Genomic DNA, 19774 nt, shown 5'->3' with positions numbered 1-19774 from the left:
CACCCCTCCCTCTTACCCTGCCGCTCTCCTGGCTCCTCCCATTCCCTAGACCCACCTTTCCCTCTGATACCTGCCTCCCCTGAACCCCACCCCTTCTTTCCTCCTCTGGCCTCCCCCTCTTGGCCCCACTCCTCCCCTTGCTCTTACCTCTGCCTCTGACCTGCCTCTCCCTCTGATTCCATGCAGGAACTGACTTCTCCCCGCCTCATCAAGAGCCACCTGCCCTACCGCTTTCTGCCCTCCGACCTCCACAATGGGGACTCCAAGGTAAGCTGCCACCTCCTCTGCCTCCCGAGATGTGTCCCCACCAAGAGGAGCCCAAGGCCCCTGTGCCACACACACGCAGGTCCCTGGCACTTACCTGACCTCGGGGGCTGTCTTCCCAAGGAGCCCATTGTGAAGATCCCTTCCGAGGTCGTCTTGGGTCATGCGTCTCTAGCATTTTACCCAAGTTTTTAATGTTGGTTTTTCCCTCACAATTGAACACAGCAGTGGCCAGTCTAAGCCCGGATGTGCCTGCTTTGGGACCAGATTCTCTTTGTTTTTCAACTGCATCAAATGCCAAGGCCTGTGGTTCTTATTTTTTTTTTGAGATGGGAGTCTCACTCTGTTGCTCAGGCTGGAATGCAATGGCGCGATCTCAGCTTGCTGCAACCTCTGCCTCCCGGGTTCAAGCGATTCTCCTTGAATCCCTAGCTGGGATTACAGGTGTGCGCACCACCATGCCCTGTGTTTTTAGTGGAGATGGGGTTTCACCATGTTGGCCAGGCTGGTCTCGAATTCCTGACCTCGTGATCTGCCCGCCTCAGCCTCCCAACGGCTGGGATTCCAGGCGTGAGCCACCGCACCCGGCAAGTAATTATCCTGGCTGGCACTACTGCATGGACAAGGGTAGGTACCTTGCTGCTGAAACAGTGAAGCAGCAGCACCCGGCAGCAGTGCACATGGCCCCGAACTGGACGTTGGAAGCAGGTGTTGGTTTGTGAGGTGCACCAGCAGCCACAGCGGGCTGGCCTGTGTTGAGGCGGTCCTGCCTGGGAGGGAAGGAGCCATGAACTCACCCTGCTCCTGTCGCCCACAGGTCATCTACATGGCTCGCAACCCCAAGGACCTGGTGGTGTCTTATTACCAGTTCCACCGCTCTCTGCGGACCATGAGCTACCGAGGCACCTTCCAAGAGTTCTGCCGGAGGTTTATGAATGACAAGTGTGAGTGTTACAGTCTGGCGGCATGCTAGAACAGGAGCGGTGTGTTGCGTGGGCGGCCTGGCAGGTGCTCGGTGCTTCCCCAGCTGTCTCCAGTTCTGACAGTGACCACGTAGGTCAGGCCCTTGGTCCACTTCACAGATGAAGACACTGAGGCTGAGGGCGTCATGAGCGTGGCTGAGATTGTAGAGCTGGTGTGTGGCAGAGCAGGTCCATCTGACCCCAGAGCCCTTCTCTTCTGCCACGCTGTTGGGGTGTCTGAGAAGTTCCCCAGTTAAAACATCCCTCCTTCCTGCCTAGGTTCCAAACAGGGAGAGAATGAAAACAGTAAAAATGGAGGTCCAGGTATCACTGCTGCTAGTGACAGAGGCTGGCGTGGAGACTAGCTAAGGGTGACAGGCATGGGCCTTTGGCTGAACTCAGGCACAGGCAAGACGCCGGGGCAGGGCACACTTGTGCCCAAAGGGAGGAGGACAGCCAGGCCGAGAGTGCCGGCTGCTGTTCTCTGGCTTCCGTTCCAGCCCCTGCGGAGGAGCGAGGCTGGGTTCCACCCTACCCTGCTCCCAAGGAAGGTGGGACCAGGACCCTGTCTGGGTCCCACATGCTCCCAGTCTTTACTCTCGTGCCCCGCTGGGCCGCCTGTCCCTCGGGAGTGGTGGCAGGAGCTCCTCAGTGCGGTTCTGTTCGTTCTGTTCCTGCCTTCCAGAGGGGGCTCCCCATGCCAGACATAGCTTTGGGGGTCCTGGGACAGAAAGTGGGCAGTGTAGGGTGTGCAGGCAGAGGGGCTTTGAAACATGTCATCGCTGCACTTGAATTAAATCTACACTGAGACTCTTCCCTACCCAGGACTGAAAATACACTTTCTGTTTTATTTCCCAACTGAAGTCATGCTCAGCCGCATTGTTGAGTGTGGCTTCTCAGGGCTTCTGCCGGGGGAATTATGTGACAAGGTTAGAATGGAGCATGTATCAGAGATCCTGGAATGTAATGCCCCTGAGTTTAAGTGGAGCTTAGAGGGTGGAGCTGCCGCCAGGCCTGGCTGAAGGGGACCTCTTGGCAGGGTGGTGCAGGGCGCCACAGGCTGACTCTTGCTTCCAGTTTAAAAACCCATGGGTGCCTCAAAGCCGTGGAGTGATTCTGTTTCCCACCCTGAGCTTCTGCTTCCACTGTGCTAGCTGAGAGTTGGCCCTGCCTGTAAGGGGCAGGAGGCCCCAGACCTGTACCCCGAGGCCCCCTGAGCCTGCTTCCAGGCCTCTGTCCAGCCTCTCTTCCCCAGCTTTCCGGCCTTGGCACCCGCCCTTGTGATCCACTCGACATTTGGAGCAACCACTCGTGGACTTCTGAAGCCATTTCCTAGGGTCCAGCATGGACTCTGCTCTCTGCAGAGCATGGGGACAACACCCATAAATGGCCAGAGGCTGCCACATTCAGACCAGCACTTGGAAGAGGGCTACAAACTTCTTGCTCAGGCCAGAGCAGTTAAAACTTATGTTAATAGAGGCCTCTTCATGTTGCCAGTCACAGGCCTGTCCTCCACAGAGTGGAAGGTCACACACACGTGCCTTGGTCACAGCAAACCCTCAGACAGGCCCACTTCGCACTCCTGTGTTCCATCCTTCTTTGTCACTCCGTGGGTGCGCACATCCTGAGGGTTGCCGGACCTCCCTGCCTGACGTCCTGAAGAAGTTGGAAACAGATATTCACAGGAACCCTGAAAGCACGCCGTGTCCAAAGGCTGGGCTCAGAGGCCACGGCATAGGGCGGCGCAAGGGACCTGCGTAAACAACCTTGCAGATGGCGGCCACGCTCTGCACGCCTCAGGGCACAGGGTCCTGGAGGCAGGTTACGCCTGCAGTGAGGATGCCTGTTACAGGTTCCCTGTGACACCCACAGTGTGAGGACGCTGTGTAGACAGGCTCCCTGTGACACCAGCAGTGTGAGGACACTGTGTAGACAGGCTCCCTGTGACACCGGCAGTGTGAGGACGCTGTGTAGACAGGCTCCCTGTGACACCCGCAGTGTGAGGACGCTGTGTAGACAGGCTCCCTGTGACACCCGCAGTGTGAGGACGCTGTGTAGACAGGCTCTGTGTGACACCGGCAGTGTGAGGACGCTGTGTAGACAGGCTCCCTGTGACACCCGCAGTGTGAGGACGCTGTGTAGACAGGCTCCCTGTGACACCCGCAGTGTGAGGACGCTGTGTAGACAGGCTTCCTGTGATACCTGCAGTGGGAGGACGCTGTGTAGACAGGCTCTCTGTGGCACCTGCAGTGTGGCACACAGCTTCTGTGTCCGTGTCCTCTCTGGGGTGGGCAGTGCGGTTTTGTTATTCTTAGTATTTCAGATGGACGATTCCCTTCCCTTTCACAGAGAAGCGTGGAGCCCAGGAAAAGGTGTGGAGGGCCAAGCATCCCCCCCTCCTCTCAGCCATTCCCGTGGGAAGGCTCACTACCCAGCAGCCTGCCACTGATTCCTGTCCCCTCTGCTGCTCGGGGCACTGGGTGCGCTTGCTCCCCGCATCAGCACAGGACCACGTGTGCAGTCCTTCGTGCCTTGCTTCTTCTGGAGTCCTAACACTCTTTCCTGTGCACCTCCATGTCACCGGGATGCCTGTATTTGACATCTCGAATTCTTCCTTGGAATGAGGTGGGGTATTTCTTTACCTTCCCTGTTCGCAGTGCCATTTGACTCTTCCTTCTGCCCCAGGGGCTCATCTGTGTGGACTTAGATCCCCCCCGGACAGGCCAGCAGTCAGGCGCCTTGGGCTTCCCTGTCTGGGCCCCCGTGATCTTTTTGCTGACTTGGGCAAGTCTTTTTCCTTCTCTGGACTCAGCTTTATTCCACAGAAAGTGGAGGTTTTGGTGGGGCATGGGTGCAGCTCCTTTCTGGGAATCCTCAGGCAACCTGGGGGCATGGCCCAGCATAGGAATCTCTATGGGCCTCATCCAGTGGGCCGCTTCCCACTGCTTAGCAGAGTCCGCCCCGCACTGCCCGGTCATCCTTAATGGACGCCTTCCTCTCTGTCATATGGAGGTCCCCTTGGAAGAAACTCTCAGTGTGGGCAGGGCATGTGGCCAGCAGGAGAGGATTCGTGCTTTTTATAAGGAACACTGCAGGGCCAGGCGCGGTGGCTCACGCCTGTAATCCCAGCATTTTGGGAGGCCGAGGTGGGTGAATCACGAGGTCAGGAGTTCAAGAACAGCCTGACCAACATGGAGAAACGTCTCTACTAAAAATACAGAATTAGCCAGGCATGGTGACGCATGCCTGTAATTCCAGCTACTCGGGAGGCTGAGGCAGGAGAATCATTTGAACCTTGGAGGTGGAGGTTGCAGTGAGCTGAGATCATGCCATTGCACTCCAGCCTGGGCAACAAGAGTGAAACTCCGTCTCAAAAAAAAAAAAAGAACACTGCAAAGCGGGCTGGAGACCCCATAAGTTGGTCCCTGCCTGTGTGCCCCACCCCAAACCAGGGGCTCTGAGGCAGCTCGAGTCATGCAGGAAGCGCAGGGCCAAGGTGTGGATGCGGGAGCACTTGCCTCTTGGAGGTCAGGACTCCATGCCCGTCTTCAGCTTTCAGGTCCCATGGAGAGTTCCTCAGTTTACTGAGGCTACTGCCTGTGGCCTCCTGCCCGGCAGGGCCCCGTGTTCTGGATCTGTCCTTCAGCTCCTGCACCCTACTCTGTCCCCACCAGCAAACTCTAGTGGCCTCTGCCCCACTGGGTTTTGTTCTCTTCCCAGAGACCACTTGTTAAGGGGATAAAGTAATGGGCACTATAGCGAGCCACTGCCAGGTGCTGTGGAGACCACCTTCTCAGAGGCTGTCACTCCCATGGTCAGGCCATCAAGGCATGTTGAAGGTGGGAGGGCTGGGATGGCTCAGGACGTGAGTGCCTCGGGGCCTTTGCCAGGCTTGTCTGCAGGGATTATGATGTCCTCATTTGCAAGACTTGTCTGCAGGGATCATGATGTCCTCATCACAGCTGCGTGGTGGCAGGAGGTCCGCCCTGTGGGGTGGGGATGACCTCATGTGCGTGCTTCTCCTCCCCAGCTGTGGCTCACCCTGTCCCCTGTCTCTGCAGTGGGCTATGGCTCGTGGTTTGAGCATGTGCAGGAGTTCTGGGAGCACCGCATGGACTCGAACGTGCTTTTTCTCAAGTATGAAGACATGCATCGGGTGAGTGCTGCTGCCCTGGCCCTCAGCCAGCCCGGAGCTACTGATGCGAGAGCCCTTTCCAGTGGGCATGCGGGAGGAGGAGGAGGAGCCTGAGGAGGGACAGAAGAGGGGGTGGGACAGTCCGTGGGCTGGAGTAGGGTTGGAGATGTGGGAAGCAGCCTCTCAAAGCATGAGATGGACTGGGGCAGCGATGCTGTGCGAGGCTGAGGGACCCAGGAAGGCGGGTGTGGGAAGGGGACTGGGGCTTGGCTTATCAGGGGGCTTTTGGAGTGCTGTACAGTGGCAGTTGATAGGGCATTGAGAGGCCAGTGTCTGCAGTGAGACAAAGCAGCTTGTAGCTTGGGGAGCCTGGGTCACCACGGAAGAGACTGAGCATTTTCTAGGTGTTGGGAGGAGGCAGGAGCCGGGGGAGGAGTTGAAAAGGACAAATGGGACAAGGTCCTTGTCCAGGCAGAGGCAGGAAGGCTTGGAGGCTGGAGCCTGGGCAGAGGGGCTGTGGTGGTGGGGGCAGGGCAGGCAGGAGACAGCTGTGGCCTGGCCTTTGGGAAAGAGGAGAGAGGATGGGGTGCAGGTGTGGATCGTGAGCTGCTTCTGTGAGGTGGAGGCCTGAGCCCCCGCTAGGAAACCATGTCAGTGTAGGGGACAGACAGGGCCAGGCTGTGGAGCTGCTAGTGCCAGTGGCTGACAGACAAGCAGGTTTAGGTTGAGTAGCAGCCTGTGGGAGCTGGGATGGGGAGGAGGTCGGCCGGTAGACAGAGAGGAGAACGAGTGTGGGGGAGGGTGAGCCAGTGCTGGGGTTAGAGGTCAGAAGCCCAGGGGCAGGAAGGCTGGCCTCGTGCTTCCCCCACACCTGCAGGAAGACTCCAGACCTGACTGAGCAGAGCCACGGGAGGTCCCCTGTGGTGCTGAGGTGGGGTTCGTGCCTTGTATCATGGGGTGGGGTATGTGCCTTGTATCACTGGGGTGGGGTGTATGTCTTGTGGCCCTGGGGTGGGGTGTGTGCCTTGTGTTTGCTGCAGTGACTTTTGGGTTTCTTCGTGCCCTTGCACCTGGGCCTGTGGTCATCACGGGCCAGGTCGACCTTCGCAGGAGCGTGGCCTTTCAGGGCTTGCTCGGTGTGCAGGAAGGACCCTGTCTGCAGGTCTGCTGCCAGCTGGCGCATGCTGTAGGTTTCCCGAATGGGGACCTCACCATGGCTGTGTCACCATGAAGAAAGAGTGAGGTCATGCAGCCATCCAGGGTCACACACCTCATGGAGCTGACTGCTGGGTGAGCCTGTCTGACTCCGTGCGTGGGCCTCCCACCCCCTCTCTGCCTCTTGTCCACACAGCTTGAGACAGAGCCACATTTAGGGTCCCTGCTCACGCCCAGAGGACGGTGTAGTAGAGGTGAGGTGTGGTCCAGGCAGGGTGGAGCACTGGTGCTGCCGCTGACCTCTGTGGAGCCACTGGCCGTAGTTTCCTGTGGTGCCAGGGAACAGTGCGGGCTCTGGACACGGGCTGCTCAGGCAAAGTCCTGACCACCCCAGGCCTCTGTGGAGTGGGGAGGTGACAGCACCACTGTCACTGTGTGGCTGGGAGGACTGTGTGAGCAGCACCTCTGTGCAGGCCTGGCACAGGCCTGCCTGCCTGTACCTTTTTGTGGAGGTACTATGCACAGTGAGGGGTACTCCGCACACATGCCGGGCTTGACAGCTTTTTACCTGTCACTTCCGGGCAGCCACCTTCCAGATCCAGAACATTCCAGCTTCTTGCAGTTGACACCCCTGCTTCCCAGAGTCCACTGCGCGCTCTGACCTCCCTCAGCGGAGCTTGGCGTTGCGTGCTTCGGAACCTCTGTCGGGTGTGGGATTCTCCTGTGTTTTGCTGTCTGGCTTCTGTGCAGACCGTGCGGCTCCTCCACCTGCGTGGTGCGGAGCTCTGTTCTTTTCCTTGCTGTGGTTGGTCTCCATTGCGGCGTGAAGAGGCCACAGCTGCTTCAGCCAGCTTTGCCGGGCTCTCAGGTTGTTTTCATTTTGGGGTGGTCACGAATAAAGTCTCCATGAACCTTGAGTCTCGGTGGACTTCAGCACTGGTGTCATGAATAAAGTCTCCGTGAACCTTGAGTCTCGGTGGACTTCAGCGCTGGTGTCACGAATAAAGTCTCCGTGAACCTTGAGTCTCGGTGGACTTCAGCACTGGTGTCATGAATAAAGTCTCCGTGAACCTTGAGTCTCGGTGGACTTCAGCGCTGGTGTCACGAATAAAGTCTCCGTGAACCTTGAGTCTCAGTGGGCATCAGCGTTGGTGCTTACTGGGCCCATGCCCAGGAGTGGAATTCTGGGGCACTGGGTATGTGTCTGTCATCTGGTCACTATTATGCCACCTGTGACATGGCCTTGGACACGCACTGCCCAGGGCCAGTGAGGGCCCCAGCATGAGAAGGTGAACAAGAAAAGCACCCAGCCTGGCCAGCGGCACACAGCTGGGGGGCAGCTGTGGGGGCAGCAGTTTGTTCCTGGAGCTTCAACTTCCTCAGTAGTGGGGGACTGAAGTTTTAAGGTCCGAACACACACTTTCTTCCAAGCCCTGAGGGAATTTCATTCTTCTCTGCCTTCCAGGCTCCCCAGTGAAAGTGGTCAGACCTGTTGCTTTCAGTCCATCGGGGTCAAGGCCACCAGCCCTGCCTGCACCTTTTAGAGCCGCTGGGGCCAGTGCCGAGACTTCATTTTCTCCCACAGCCGGGCTGAGTGACTAAATGCCATTCCTAGGACAGTCAGCATTTTACTTTGGGTTTATTCTTTCTTGAGGAACTTCAGTAATGGCTTGTTTTAGTGGAGATTCAGTGGCTGTAATCACATTTTTAGGAACTAATATTGTTTACATCTTACTCCAGAAAACTAGCCCTGAGTGCCCCTGGTTGTCTCCAGGACTGTGGTGTGTGTCGGTGTGTTCTCACCCCGGGTTTGAGAGGGATGCTTCCTGCCGGAGCCCTCACTGCCTGGGCTCCACGGCACCGCAATTACCGGGGCTTTTCCCACGAGCCAGCACTGTGCCAGGCACCCCCGGTATTCCCCACTTCATCCACGCAGTCACGTTGCAGGGTGTTCTCACCAGTTATGAGTGGGACGCTAGTACCTGCCAGGGCTGAGGCTCGACCCAGACACGCTGGCTCTGTGCCATGGTGTGCAGCCTCTTGCTGCTGCGTGTCATGAGTTCCAGGTGGGAATGCGAGGCTCAGAGGGGTGAGTGGGCCGTCGCCTGCCAGCCGACCTGGGTGCTACCTGATCCCCGCTGGGTTTCATAACCAGCAGTCGTCCTGTGGCATGTTGCTGGATGCAGCCTGGCAGCACCGCCCCTTCCTCTGAGATGGACGTCACACTGGCAGTGAGCTGCCCCACGAGGATTCTGCTGGCCGCTCCGGCAGGCTGATTTTTTTCTTTTAGGTAGAATACTTGGTGGCAGGGCAAGGGAAAGAGAGCTCTTTTTATTCCTTGGCTCATTCTCTGATAACTGTTCCTCTGACTCTGAGTCAAACCCCATGCCTTGGGTGCACCCTGCCCCTCCCCGTGGGAGGCAGCGCAAGGCCAGAATCAGACCCTGCAACAGCTGCTGCCGGAGTCCAGTGTGCTGTGGGGATTCAGTGAGGAGCTGACACTCACAACAGCTGTCAGAGGACGTTTTAAGGTTTCCGAAGTGCTGCATTACAGAAATGAAATAGTCTTTTCACTGTAGGACTTTTCAGAGGCTTTCCTATGCTAATTTGCTTTACAAACCTTCCAGAGAGGAAACAGCCTCCAGCATTTTCCTAATGGGGACCAAGGCACCTCTAGGTGACAGCTCAGGGTTCTGAAAAGATGAGGTGCCTCCTTATCTCCTGGGGAGAGGGTGGTGAGGGGTGGGGGGCTGGGGGGTGGCCCCTCAAGACTGTTAGCCATATCAGTGACATTCTGCTGTCAGGCGTGGTAAAATAATGGGGCAGGGTATGACAGACATGATGGAATCTTGCCTGTGATGAAGTGGGCTTCCTCCCTGGTGCGGGGCTGTCTGGAGACCCGAGGGGCCTCCCTGTGCTCCCAAAGGCCAGCACAGACTCCAGCTGATAGGCAGCAGGAAGGGAAAGAGGAGCCCATTAGGTCTTGGTCCTCACAAGAACCAGGTTCTGAAATATGTGTTTTACTTGCTGCTGTTAAAAATTAACCACAGCTCTATTAAGACCTCACGTCTGCTCCCTGGAGGGCCAGGTTTTGAATTCAAGATCTCCACTTGAGAGCTGAGCACGCTTAGGCAATTTCTTAACCTTTTAGTGTTATTTCCAGATGGCTGAGGTCAGCTTTGTTGTGAGCATTAAGTAAGGAAGGCCGTGTGTAAAAAATCACCAGCGTGTGCCCAGTTTGGGGTCATGTCCAGTAAAAGGCCCTGCCTCTGATGGGCTGCTCTGCTCTCTGCACTTGTCTTCCAGGACCTGGTGACGATGGTGGAGCAGTTGGCCAGATTCCTGGGGGTGTCCTGTGACAAGGCCCAGCTGGAGGCCCTGACGGAGCACTGCCACCAGCTGGTGGACCAGTGCTGCAACGCGGAGGCCCTGCCCGTGGGCCGGGGTATGTGCCCCACCCTGCCTCCCGCCAGGCACTCCCTGCTCCAGCCAGGCTGCATTCTCTGCCTGCTTGGGGAGTTGCGTCTGGTCCCTGTTGCCCTCCCTGCTCTCCCCTTACAGCTGTCCGTAGCTAGCCATGGCCTGTGCTCTGTAGCTGGTGTCTGTGGACGGCACGGTGCTCATGGAGTGACAGAGTGCCTGGCCTGCTGTTGTTTGCCTTGCCTCCAAGCAAACAGTGTTCTCATTTGGAGAAGTGTGTTTCAGGCTTTGTGGGCGAGATATTTCCGAGTGGGGGGCCATTCCCAGATGGGCTGAAATCAAATGCCCCACAGAGCAGATCCAGGGGATGACATTCCAAAGCACAAAGTGTGCTGACCGGTTTCTTGGTCTCTAACTGACTTGTGGGAGGGTTAAATGAAGTGGATGGGAAGACAGTTCCCATGTAAGGAGACACCGTTTTTCTTCCTTCACTGAGTGGACGCTGAGCGAGCATCTTCCAGGTGCAGGCAGTAGAGATGGGGCCCAGCCCCACCTCGGGGTGGTGAGCTTAAGCAGACGGTACCAGGCTAAGCTGCTGCACAGAGGGAGGCCGGTCCTTGCTCTTGGTGGCATGTGACAGTGGGCGTGAGGCAGCTGGAGATGGGGACAGTGGTCTTGACACGAATCCTCCCCGGATCCACCTGGGTTGCTTCCCCTGTCCTTAAGGGCGTGTGGCATTCGGCACTGATCGTGGAGAGCCTGGGCTTTAAAAACCCTGAATCCTGGGGTGCTGGCTTTGGCTTTAGGAGGCTGCCTCTTGGTAAGTATGAACCTCATGGACACTTGAGGAGAGAGTTTGAGGGGAGGGCCCAGAAATGTGGATGGGTCTTCAGCAGCAGCCCCCATAAGATGGAGTGGGAGATGCCTGGGGCAGATTTGAGAAGTCCCAGGCTCCAGCTCAGCTCTGCTGCTCTCTGGGAACGCTACTTAAGTCAGGCCTTGAGCTTCTGCAGCTTTTTGTTCTTCTCGGAAAAGGGGCTGATGATGGCTAGGGGCTGTGCAGAAGGTCAGTGCAAAGTGCCTTCTTTATAAAGGCAGAGCAGTGGACTCCTTCAGGACGAAGTTAGCTGAACCAAAATACCTCTCCACTTATTTCTTGGCTGCATCTTCATAAATATTTATTATTTAACATTTATTTGCTCCTTTTTAGTTTTGCTTTTGCTGTGTTTTGTTATCCTTGGATGTGACCTTCTCCAAAATACCCCTTTTGGTTCATGTGTGTGGCGAAGCAGCGTGGAGAACATACTGTGTGCCCATATGCTCCTTCCCTTGGGTTTGCTTTATCATGGTTTACCTTGGTTTTGCTTTATTTCAGTTCTTCGATTTGTTTTCTTTTAGCACATTGCCTCTTTGCTCGGAAGATCTCCTTGAGTTGGTGAGAATGCAGGGCCGAGTAGCCAGCTGCATTGCTTAGATTTGATTCATGTCACAGCATAAATTGTCTTGATTCCAAATCCTAAACCAGGTGGGTGACTCCTCTGATGAGCGCTCAGCTGTCTCAGCTGAGAAAAATAATCATGGGAAAATACAGTTTGGTTGCACTGGTCGCTTTAGTACCTTCTGATTCTGTCCCTTAGGTATCATTAAAGGGTTGCAAGAATTTTTTTTTTCTCTCCAACATTGATAATTTTTTGTTACCAAAGGGAAAATCTGTGTCACGTTGGGCATTTTAGCTCACATTTGCAGGGTTGCAGTTTCACACGTGAGGTCCTGCCCAAACAAGCACCAGTGTTAGTAATGGAGCTAATGAAGGATGTTTGCTGGAGACAGAGCTCTGATCTCAGAGGTGCTGACAATGGAAAGGATCCTAAACGAGCAGTTCTTTAAAAACAGGGAGCCAGTACTCGGGTGATGTACTCATAGCTCCCGTAACTGGGAAGTTCAGAACCCCCACTCCAGACATCTTCACAGTCACCGTTTCTATTGGACCAGACCAACCTAAGGTTTTATATTAACAGTGGGAGCAAGGGCTTCTTGTCATTTTTAGCTCTCTCTTTTGTTTTTCCAAAGCCTTCATAAACCAGCGCAGACTGGTGCCCGCAGCTTAGCCCATGGCTCAACCCTCCTTTGTGGCTGCCAGGAAGAGGTCTGGGTTTCTGACCAAGCCTGGGATAGAGCAGCTGCGGGCTGTGCCCACACTCATTTTATTGTTGACTAAGGGAATTCTCACGGCAGTGCACATTTTGCATTTAGTCTCTAAAGCTAGCTAATGCTGCGACTGTTTTATTCACTTTAAATTCCTCCCCAGGGTTTGCGAGGGCAGGCTCCTTGAAATTCTCACCTTTGGCCCAGTCAAGAGGGCTTCCTACCTGCTGTAAAATTTTCTGCACCCTGGATGATTTTTTTTTTCCCTTTTCAAATTCTCCCGAAGCCAATGACGCCTTGGTGGCGCTGTTGAGCTTCGAGTGAATAATGGCGTGGGGACGGCCAGAGCTGCCTGCGATGTCCTGAGCAGGGCACTCCCGCGGCAGATCATACTCGTTCCTGGGATGTTTATTAAACACTGGCCACATGCCAGGTGCCGTTCTAGGTGCTGGGGACGCAACACTGAACAGGAGTAGAGTCTCCCTGGCAGGCCCCAGTTGGGGGTACGGAAGGGCACCCGGAGGTGGTTGTGGCTCACTGCACCACAGCCTCAGAGGGAAGCTGGTGCAGGTCATGTTTTGCCACATCTGGTAGTTTCACAAATGTTAGGGGACCCACCTGGTCTGTAGCTCAGATGGCCCTTCCTGCCCCCATAGGCCAAGTTCAGAGGGGTCCAGGAATAGATCTGGAATGTTCCAGATCCATTTCCAAGGGTTCCTTTAGTTCAGTAGCTGCCCCGACAGCAAGTGGCCACAGCAGTTCTTCTCTTGTTTGTGTTTCAGGGAGAGTTGGGCTGTGGAAGGACATCTTCACTGTCTCCATGAACGAGAAGTTTGACTTGGTGTATAAACAGAAGATGGGAAAGTGTGACCTCACGTTTGACTTTTATTTATAATAACAAAAACAACAACCTGCATGCTCACAATACCCAGACACTGTACTAGCCAAAAGTCCTGTATGCATTCATTTATTACTTGCTGGACAAACTCGAAGCAGCGTGTGAAACAGCGGGGAAGGGAAGAGCGGCAGGAGTGGAGGGAGTGTGGTGATTCCCAACCCAGAGCAGCTGTCTCGCCTCTAGAACGTGCAGCCTCTCCGTGTCTGAATACAAACAGTCTCCACATTGCAGTTCCGAGGGCCTGGACCGCAAGGATAAAGCCTGTAATATATGCAACTAGAATGTCTGCCTTTTCAACCCCATATTATTTATTGTATTTTATAAAGTTTTTCACTGGAAATCTACATAAATGTCAGTAAACCAAATAAAAGTTCATTTCCAAGGGGAATCAGGAGCGAGCCACACCCGAATGGTAGAAAGATCTCAGGGTTAACTCTTTATTTTTGTAGTTTTATTATCTAAGGCACAGCCATTCTGTTCTCACTTGGTTCTGAGATGATGGTGGGAACAGAGGATGAGTTGGGTATGTTGGGGGGAATCTGGACACTTTATTCTGATGGAGTTCACTTCTTCAGAACCTTCCTGAAATAAAGCAGAAACCGTTCACTAGGTCTTCAGAAAGCACGTCCCTCTGCCAGAGACTTCCAGCGGGCGGCTCCAAAGGCCCAAGACTAGGGGCCGGCGGGACATGTGCTGAGGGAAGCTGCCGGGTGAGGCCAGCAGATGGGAGTCTCATGCAGTTAGCAGCATTTGCATGCAGTGAGCGGAGAGTCGGCCACCAAAGGACCGAGTTGCGCTTGGAATTTGAGCTTAATTCCGCAGCTTTACTTTTGTTTCCCGAAGTGATGGCCTACTAATGCTGGCAAGCAGATGCTTAATAGTAAATTTCTAAAAACCCCAGGCCTTTATCATTCAGTTTGTTCTGTGTACCTGAGGCACTCAGCCGTGGGAGGGCCATTTTGCGAGTATAGCCCTGTTTCACTCGGATCAGATTGGCACGGCCGACTTCATGTCTGTACACCTCGTCCCTCCGCCTATCTGAGGGAGTAAAGCTGAGGTGTTTATTGCTTCACTGCCTAATTTTGTGGCCCAAAGTTGCTGAAGCGATGGAGACACGGGGGCCAGCAGCCAGCCAACCCCGTGGGGACTGGGGCTCTCTCTGTCATTCATATGGCTGGGAAGCACCCAAAGTGGTGGTCAGGAGGGTTGCTGCTATGGAAGGGGTCTCCGTTCTTGGTGCTGTCTTTGAAACGGGTGCAGAGAGGAGATTGTGTTTTTGTTTGTAAAGGGGAAAAGTGTGGCCAGGCAGGTGGCACGTGGCATCGCATGGTGGGCTCAGCAGCACCTTGCCTGTGTTTCTGTGAAGGAGGCTGCTTTCTGTGAAATTTCATTTCTATTTTTCTATTTTTAGTACTGTATGGATGTTACTGAGCACTACACATGATCCTTCTCTGCTTGCTTGCATCTTTAATAAAGACACTTTCCCGGCATTGCATCGAGCGTGTGTGCTGGGGGGCACAGGGGGCCCCTGCGGTGGTGCCCTCGGCGCTTGGGACAGCATGAGTGTGGGCCCCATTGACACCCCATTCCCTGGGGTTGACAGCAGAGGGAAACAGTCCCGTGTTGGGCTTTGATGAAGCAGAATTCAGACTTGCCAAGGGGTCACTTCTCCCCATTATTTCACTCAAATTCAGACTTTCCAGGGCATCGGTTACCCCCCATTTCCTCATTCATCTCTGATCACTTCTATAAATAGGGGTGGAGGAGAAAGGAGAAAAGCATGGGGAAAGGTGGGTGCACCTTGGGTCCAGGTGTGGGCAACTCCCAGTCAGTCTGCCTGGGAGCCCATGTCCAGCATTGTGCACTGTGGTGCTTGAGGCTGGCCCGCCAGGTGCGCTTCCCCACTGGGAATTCCGGAGTCTGTCTTGCTGATTTCTTGTGGAAGGAAAGTCCAGGGCATTGCTTTCCTTGAGAAAGCTTGAGCCTTCCGAAACTCATGTTTACTGTCAAATGAACTACTACTTCCAGGTCTCAGGTGAAATCCTAGACATTATTTAGGCACCTAGAATTAACACAGACCCTGAGCTAATTAATCAAGTGTCTGGTCTGCTGTGTCCTAGAGGGCTTGCCCTCTTATCATGTATTCACCACATGTCATCAAGCAGCCAGGATGCAGTCAGTGCACTAGGAGCCCAGGCAGTGCCGATTTAGCCACATCCACTCATCCCTGTACGGTTGATGCTGCACCTTGCTTCATGGAGTTGGTCATTCGACTGCACCTGCTCCGTGCCAGGCGCTGTTCCAGGCCTTGAGGATGCGGCAAGGGGCAGAGAAAGCCCTGCCTCCATGGAGTTTACATTCCAGTGGGGGCAACAGGCGACGGAACCCAAGATGAGTTCAGCTCAAGCGTGCTGTAAGGGGACAGGGAACATACCTGTGGAAGAATGGGGTAGCCACAAGCCAGCTGGAAGCCTCACACACAGGTCATGAGATTTCAGCTTTTGTACTAGATAGGAAGCCTTGGGAGGGCTTACTCAGAACACCACCTGCTTTGCATTTTTAGGCTTCCCTGGCTGCTATGTGGGTAGACCTCAGGGGCATGAGCGAGGGGACCTTTGTCCCGGTTGTGAGTCACTCCATCTGCAAAGTGGGGTGAGGACTGTCTGAGAGCATCTCCAAGGTTCCTTAGGGGTCTGTGGTCTCAGGTCTTCGTGTGCTGGCTTCTGAGCATGGTTCCTGCTGTGCTCACCTGGAGCTAAGGCAGGGAAAACAAGCCAAGGCAAAAGGTGCCCTGAGAACTGAGAGATAGCCAGGGTCAGGAGGAGGGAGCCATCGGGCTGGCTCAATGGCGTGGGGGTGTGGGATCTGAGCTGCGTCCTGAGGGTGAGGAACACCTGGACAGGCAGAGAATGTGGGCAGCCCTCAGCCTAGTCCCTTTACACAGCAATCCACCAAAGCATTCTCGAATGTCAGAGCCCTCTAAGTGTAAGTCAGTGATTGCCTGGCGTTTTGATTTCACAGACCAATTGAGATTCCAAAAAGTATTTTGGGATCAACATAGCATTGCCGTGTGTGTGTACTTTTTGCCAAGCAAGACCCTGAACTCTCAAACGGAAGCCTTCAACTGTGGCCCCTGCCCGGGCTGGGCACGCCTCACCCTCCTCCTGACTTGGCTCTGACATCAAGTCATTTGGATCAGCACACATTCCACGGCTCTCTGACCTGAAGCAGGTTAAGTCACTTCCTCTGGTCCAGAGTCACAATTTACACAGTGGTGATCATCATTGTCCTGCTCATGTCAGAAGATGGTTCTAACAACGGTGACACTCCTTTGTGAGCATAAATAAAATGAGTCTGTGTCGGCCCTGCCCCCCTGCCGGCCCACCAGGGCCCAGGATGGCCAAGCTGCATTTGTCAGCGGGTGGTGGGGAGGTGCGTGAGCACTGCTAGGTGGGCATCCATGATGTCCCCAGCACTGCGGAGAGACCCCCTCAGGTACAGGCGCCGCCATGTGCAGGCCCTGTCCTGGGAGATCTCAGTGGAGATCTGTTTCTACCCACCTCTCTAGGCCATGGGGCATTGCTGTTTGTGGTGGAAGGAGGGAGCCTCGGGTGTCCGGCAGCTCTGCCTGGCCAATTCCGTTCTCCCACAGAGTCTGGCTCCATTCCTGCCCATTGACGTCCCCTTCTACTCTATTGTACAATGTGCATTTTAAGATGGAGAGGGCCCCTGGGTCAGGTGGCCCAGCATTACCCAGCTGAGGAACAGCCTCTGTGACACCCCTGGCAAGGGACATCCTGTCCCTGGTAAGCTCACCAGCTCCTGGGACAGCCCCTCCACTCTGAGCCACCCTCGGCAGCTGCCGCCCCGGCCAGGGCCCTCAGAACGATCACTTCCCTCACCTGAGCTGCCCAGCCCTGCCTCCTCTGCCGGGCCAGCGTGTCCCCCACGCTCCCCAGTGGTCCCTGCTTTCCTTGCCGCCCCACCTCAGTGTTGTGTGGTTGTCTCCCTCAGAGACAGGGATGTCCAGAGAGTAGGGACTGTACTGTCAGGCTTTTCCTACTGTCCCTGCCTGGCCCACAGAGGCTGTATCTTCCCAGACAAGACCCAGGCTGGCCTCCTGTCTCCTCACCCTGGCCCCCCACTTCCCGCCATTGCCCCCATTTCCATAGTGACGTTTCCTTACCACCAGTGGCCCAGGTCCCAGTCCTTCCTACAAGTGCAGGCTGGCTCGTGTTCTTCCCCACTGCCTGCAACATCCTTTCCGAGGTCACTGGCTATCCAATTCCAGGCGCAGCTGTTTCTGGTGCCCTTCCTTCAACCCTTCTTTCGGTCCCAAACCCAAAAATGTGATTCCCATAGAGCTACTGAGACCCTTCCTTGGCACCCCCATTTCTCCCTCTCTTCCTGCATCTCTTGGGCATTTAGGAGCACCTGCTCTGCAAGGCCCTGTGCTGAGTCCTGGTGACCTGACCTTGGTATTCTACCCCTTCTAATCAAGTTCCCCTCTATTCCGTTCCCTTGGGGCTCTGCTCTGGCGATTGCCCACGGCCTTATGGAAGGAGGCCTGGCAGGGGAGCAGAGGACCTGGGCTCCAAAGTCCTGGCTTTGTCCCTGGTTGGCTGCGTGACCTGGGCACATCCCCTGCCTTCTCTCAGCCCGTCTCTATATCAGTCACGTGGCCTCCCAGGTTTCTAGTTGTCTCCAGTTGATGGCTAAATGGGCTTTCCTGGCATCCCTGGCAGTACGCTGCTTTGCTCGTTTAAACACACACCTCCATAACAAACCGGCAAACAAAAGGGGCGGGGTAGACAGTCAGCACCGCAGAGATTCCAAGCGGGTGGCTTCAGAGAGGCTGCTTAGTGTGAGGAGTACGTATGAGCCGAGGTTGGAAACAGGGCAGGAGTCAGGGAGGGCACACACCAGGTGGGAAGAAACAACATGCCCAAATGAGGACAGAACCCTTCCCTGTCGTGAGTCGGGCGCTGGCTCCGGTGCCGCTCTGCCCCTATCTGTGGGACTGCAGGGAGGGCCCCTTTCATCTCATAATGAAGAGGTCACAGACCAGGTATCTTAAAATTCCACCCAGCGGGAGCATGCTGTGCCTCTTAAGTGTGGTCACACTGTCCATCGACTCAGCGCCACAGAGGAGTTGATGGGTATGGGACATGCCGACTTTTCAGCCGATGACAGGCTGGGCCGGCAGGAGCAGAGAAAGCCCAAGGCAGAAGCACCTGCCACACAGCGTGGGCCACGGGCACTGTCTCCAAGGCGTGCTGAGCCTTTGCCAAATCCACACATCAAACGACAATTTGATTCTCACACTTGGATCCCTGAATGCTAGCTGGCACTGAATGTCTGAGCTGCAGCCCTTAAATCTGTCTCCTCACCGCTGAGGAAAGGAGTCTGTGCTCTATTAAAAGCATTTTTAAAAAACCAGAGAATGCTAAATGTGTTTGAAAAATAAAAATCGACCAAAAAATACATTTTCTCCCTCTTTAGAGTTGTTATCTTTACATGTATTCGTGGTGCTGGGCACCAGCTGGGAATGGAAGTCTGAAGATGGCGTGAGCAAGGCCCCACCTGCAGAGGCAGAGACTGCGTCGGAGCCAGCTGGAGCCCCTTCCCCAGTCCACACGTGCCCCGACACCGAAGTGAGTGGCTCAGGGCCTTTTCCCCCAGTGTTTCTGTCTCTCAGGTAGCCTCTTTACAATCCATAGTACATGCAATTCCCAGGTGGGGAAAGAATCTCTCAGATCCATTTGGTGGCCTGGCGCCCAACTCACTGCCACAGAACCACGGCTGTCTGCGCCCTCTGTGTCCCATGTATACACTTCCTTCTGCCTGGGTTGCTGTTCCCCCACTTGACCCGGATTACCCTGATTCAGTGTGTTCCAGGCACAATCTACTCCAAGAAGCCCTCTGCCAATGTTGGGGACTTGGAGCTCCACTTTTGCTTAATATTACACTTCTCTTAACATATCCCGGATACACAGCCATCTGCCAGGAAAGCTTCTTGAGGCCAGGGCCATGTCTCTCTCTTTCCTTGGCGTCAGGAAGTTAGCACAGAAGTGGTGCTCTGTGAAGCCGGATGGTTGGAGCACTCCCAGCGTCTGATGGATCCAGCCTGGCTGTGTCACATCAGCTGTGTCCAGCTGCCTCCACTGGCTATGTACTTGGAAGGCTCTTTGGCCCAGCCACACGGCTCGCTCTGAGACCCTGACCTGCCCTTCTGACGTTCGCTTCCCTAACAGTGATGGACTGTTCGGCCCCTTGGAAAGCCTTCCCCACCATCTGTAAGTGCTGCCAATCCATGTCCACCACCTGCTTCAGGCTGGCTTAAAAACTCAATCTCCTGGGGGCCGCCATGAATGAATCCCAGCTCACTGCCATTCTGGACACACCTAGGCTTCAGTCTTTTACCAGAGACCTTAGCGGGGTGGCCAGATTGGGCAGACAGGCTGATGTTTTTCTTTTTCTTTTTTTTTTTTGAGACAGTCTCCCTCTGTTGCCCAGGCTGGAGTGTGGTGGTGCAATCTCGGCTCACTGCAACCTCTGCCTCTCAGCTTCAAGCGATTCTCCTGCCTCAGCCTCCCCAAGTAGCTGTGACTACAGGTATGTACCACCATGCCTGGCTAATTTTTTGTATTTTTAGTAGAGACGGAGTTTCACCGTGTTAGCCAGGATGATCTTGATCTCTGACCTCGTGATCCGCCCACCTCAGCCTCCCAAAGTGCTGGGATTACAGGCATGAGGCACCACACCTGGGTTGACAGGCTGATTTTCAATGGGTGG

The 19774-nt window shown here is 55.0% G+C and overlaps 1 protein-coding gene across 1 annotated transcript in view; it reads left to right on the top strand.

The window, feature by feature from the left end:
- The window catches only part of SULT4A1 (sulfotransferase family 4A member 1), a 33879-nt gene extending 19410 nt beyond the window's left edge, over window positions 1–14469 (top strand). Inside the window, exons 3-7 of the mRNA XM_021668666.2 lie at window positions 187–267; window positions 1082–1208; window positions 5288–5382; window positions 9823–9961; window positions 12864–14469. Of these exons, the coding sequence (XP_021524341.1) occupies window positions 187–267; window positions 1082–1208; window positions 5288–5382; window positions 9823–9961; window positions 12864–12976 (555 nt within the window). The 3' untranslated portion in view covers window positions 12977–14469. The remainder of the gene's footprint in view (window positions 1–186; window positions 268–1081; window positions 1209–5287; window positions 5383–9822; window positions 9962–12863) is intronic.
- Window positions 14470–19774: the final 5305 nt, after the last annotated feature.

The sequence above is a fragment of the Aotus nancymaae genome, unplaced genomic scaffold, assembly GCF_030222135.1.
Source record: "Aotus nancymaae isolate 86718 unplaced genomic scaffold, 86718_ANA_hifiasm-v0.15.2.pri h1tg000076l, whole genome shotgun sequence".
Classification (NCBI taxonomy): Eukaryota; Metazoa; Chordata; class Mammalia; order Primates; family Aotidae; genus Aotus; species Aotus nancymaae.
This window is presented reverse-complemented; position numbering and strand designations above follow the sequence as displayed.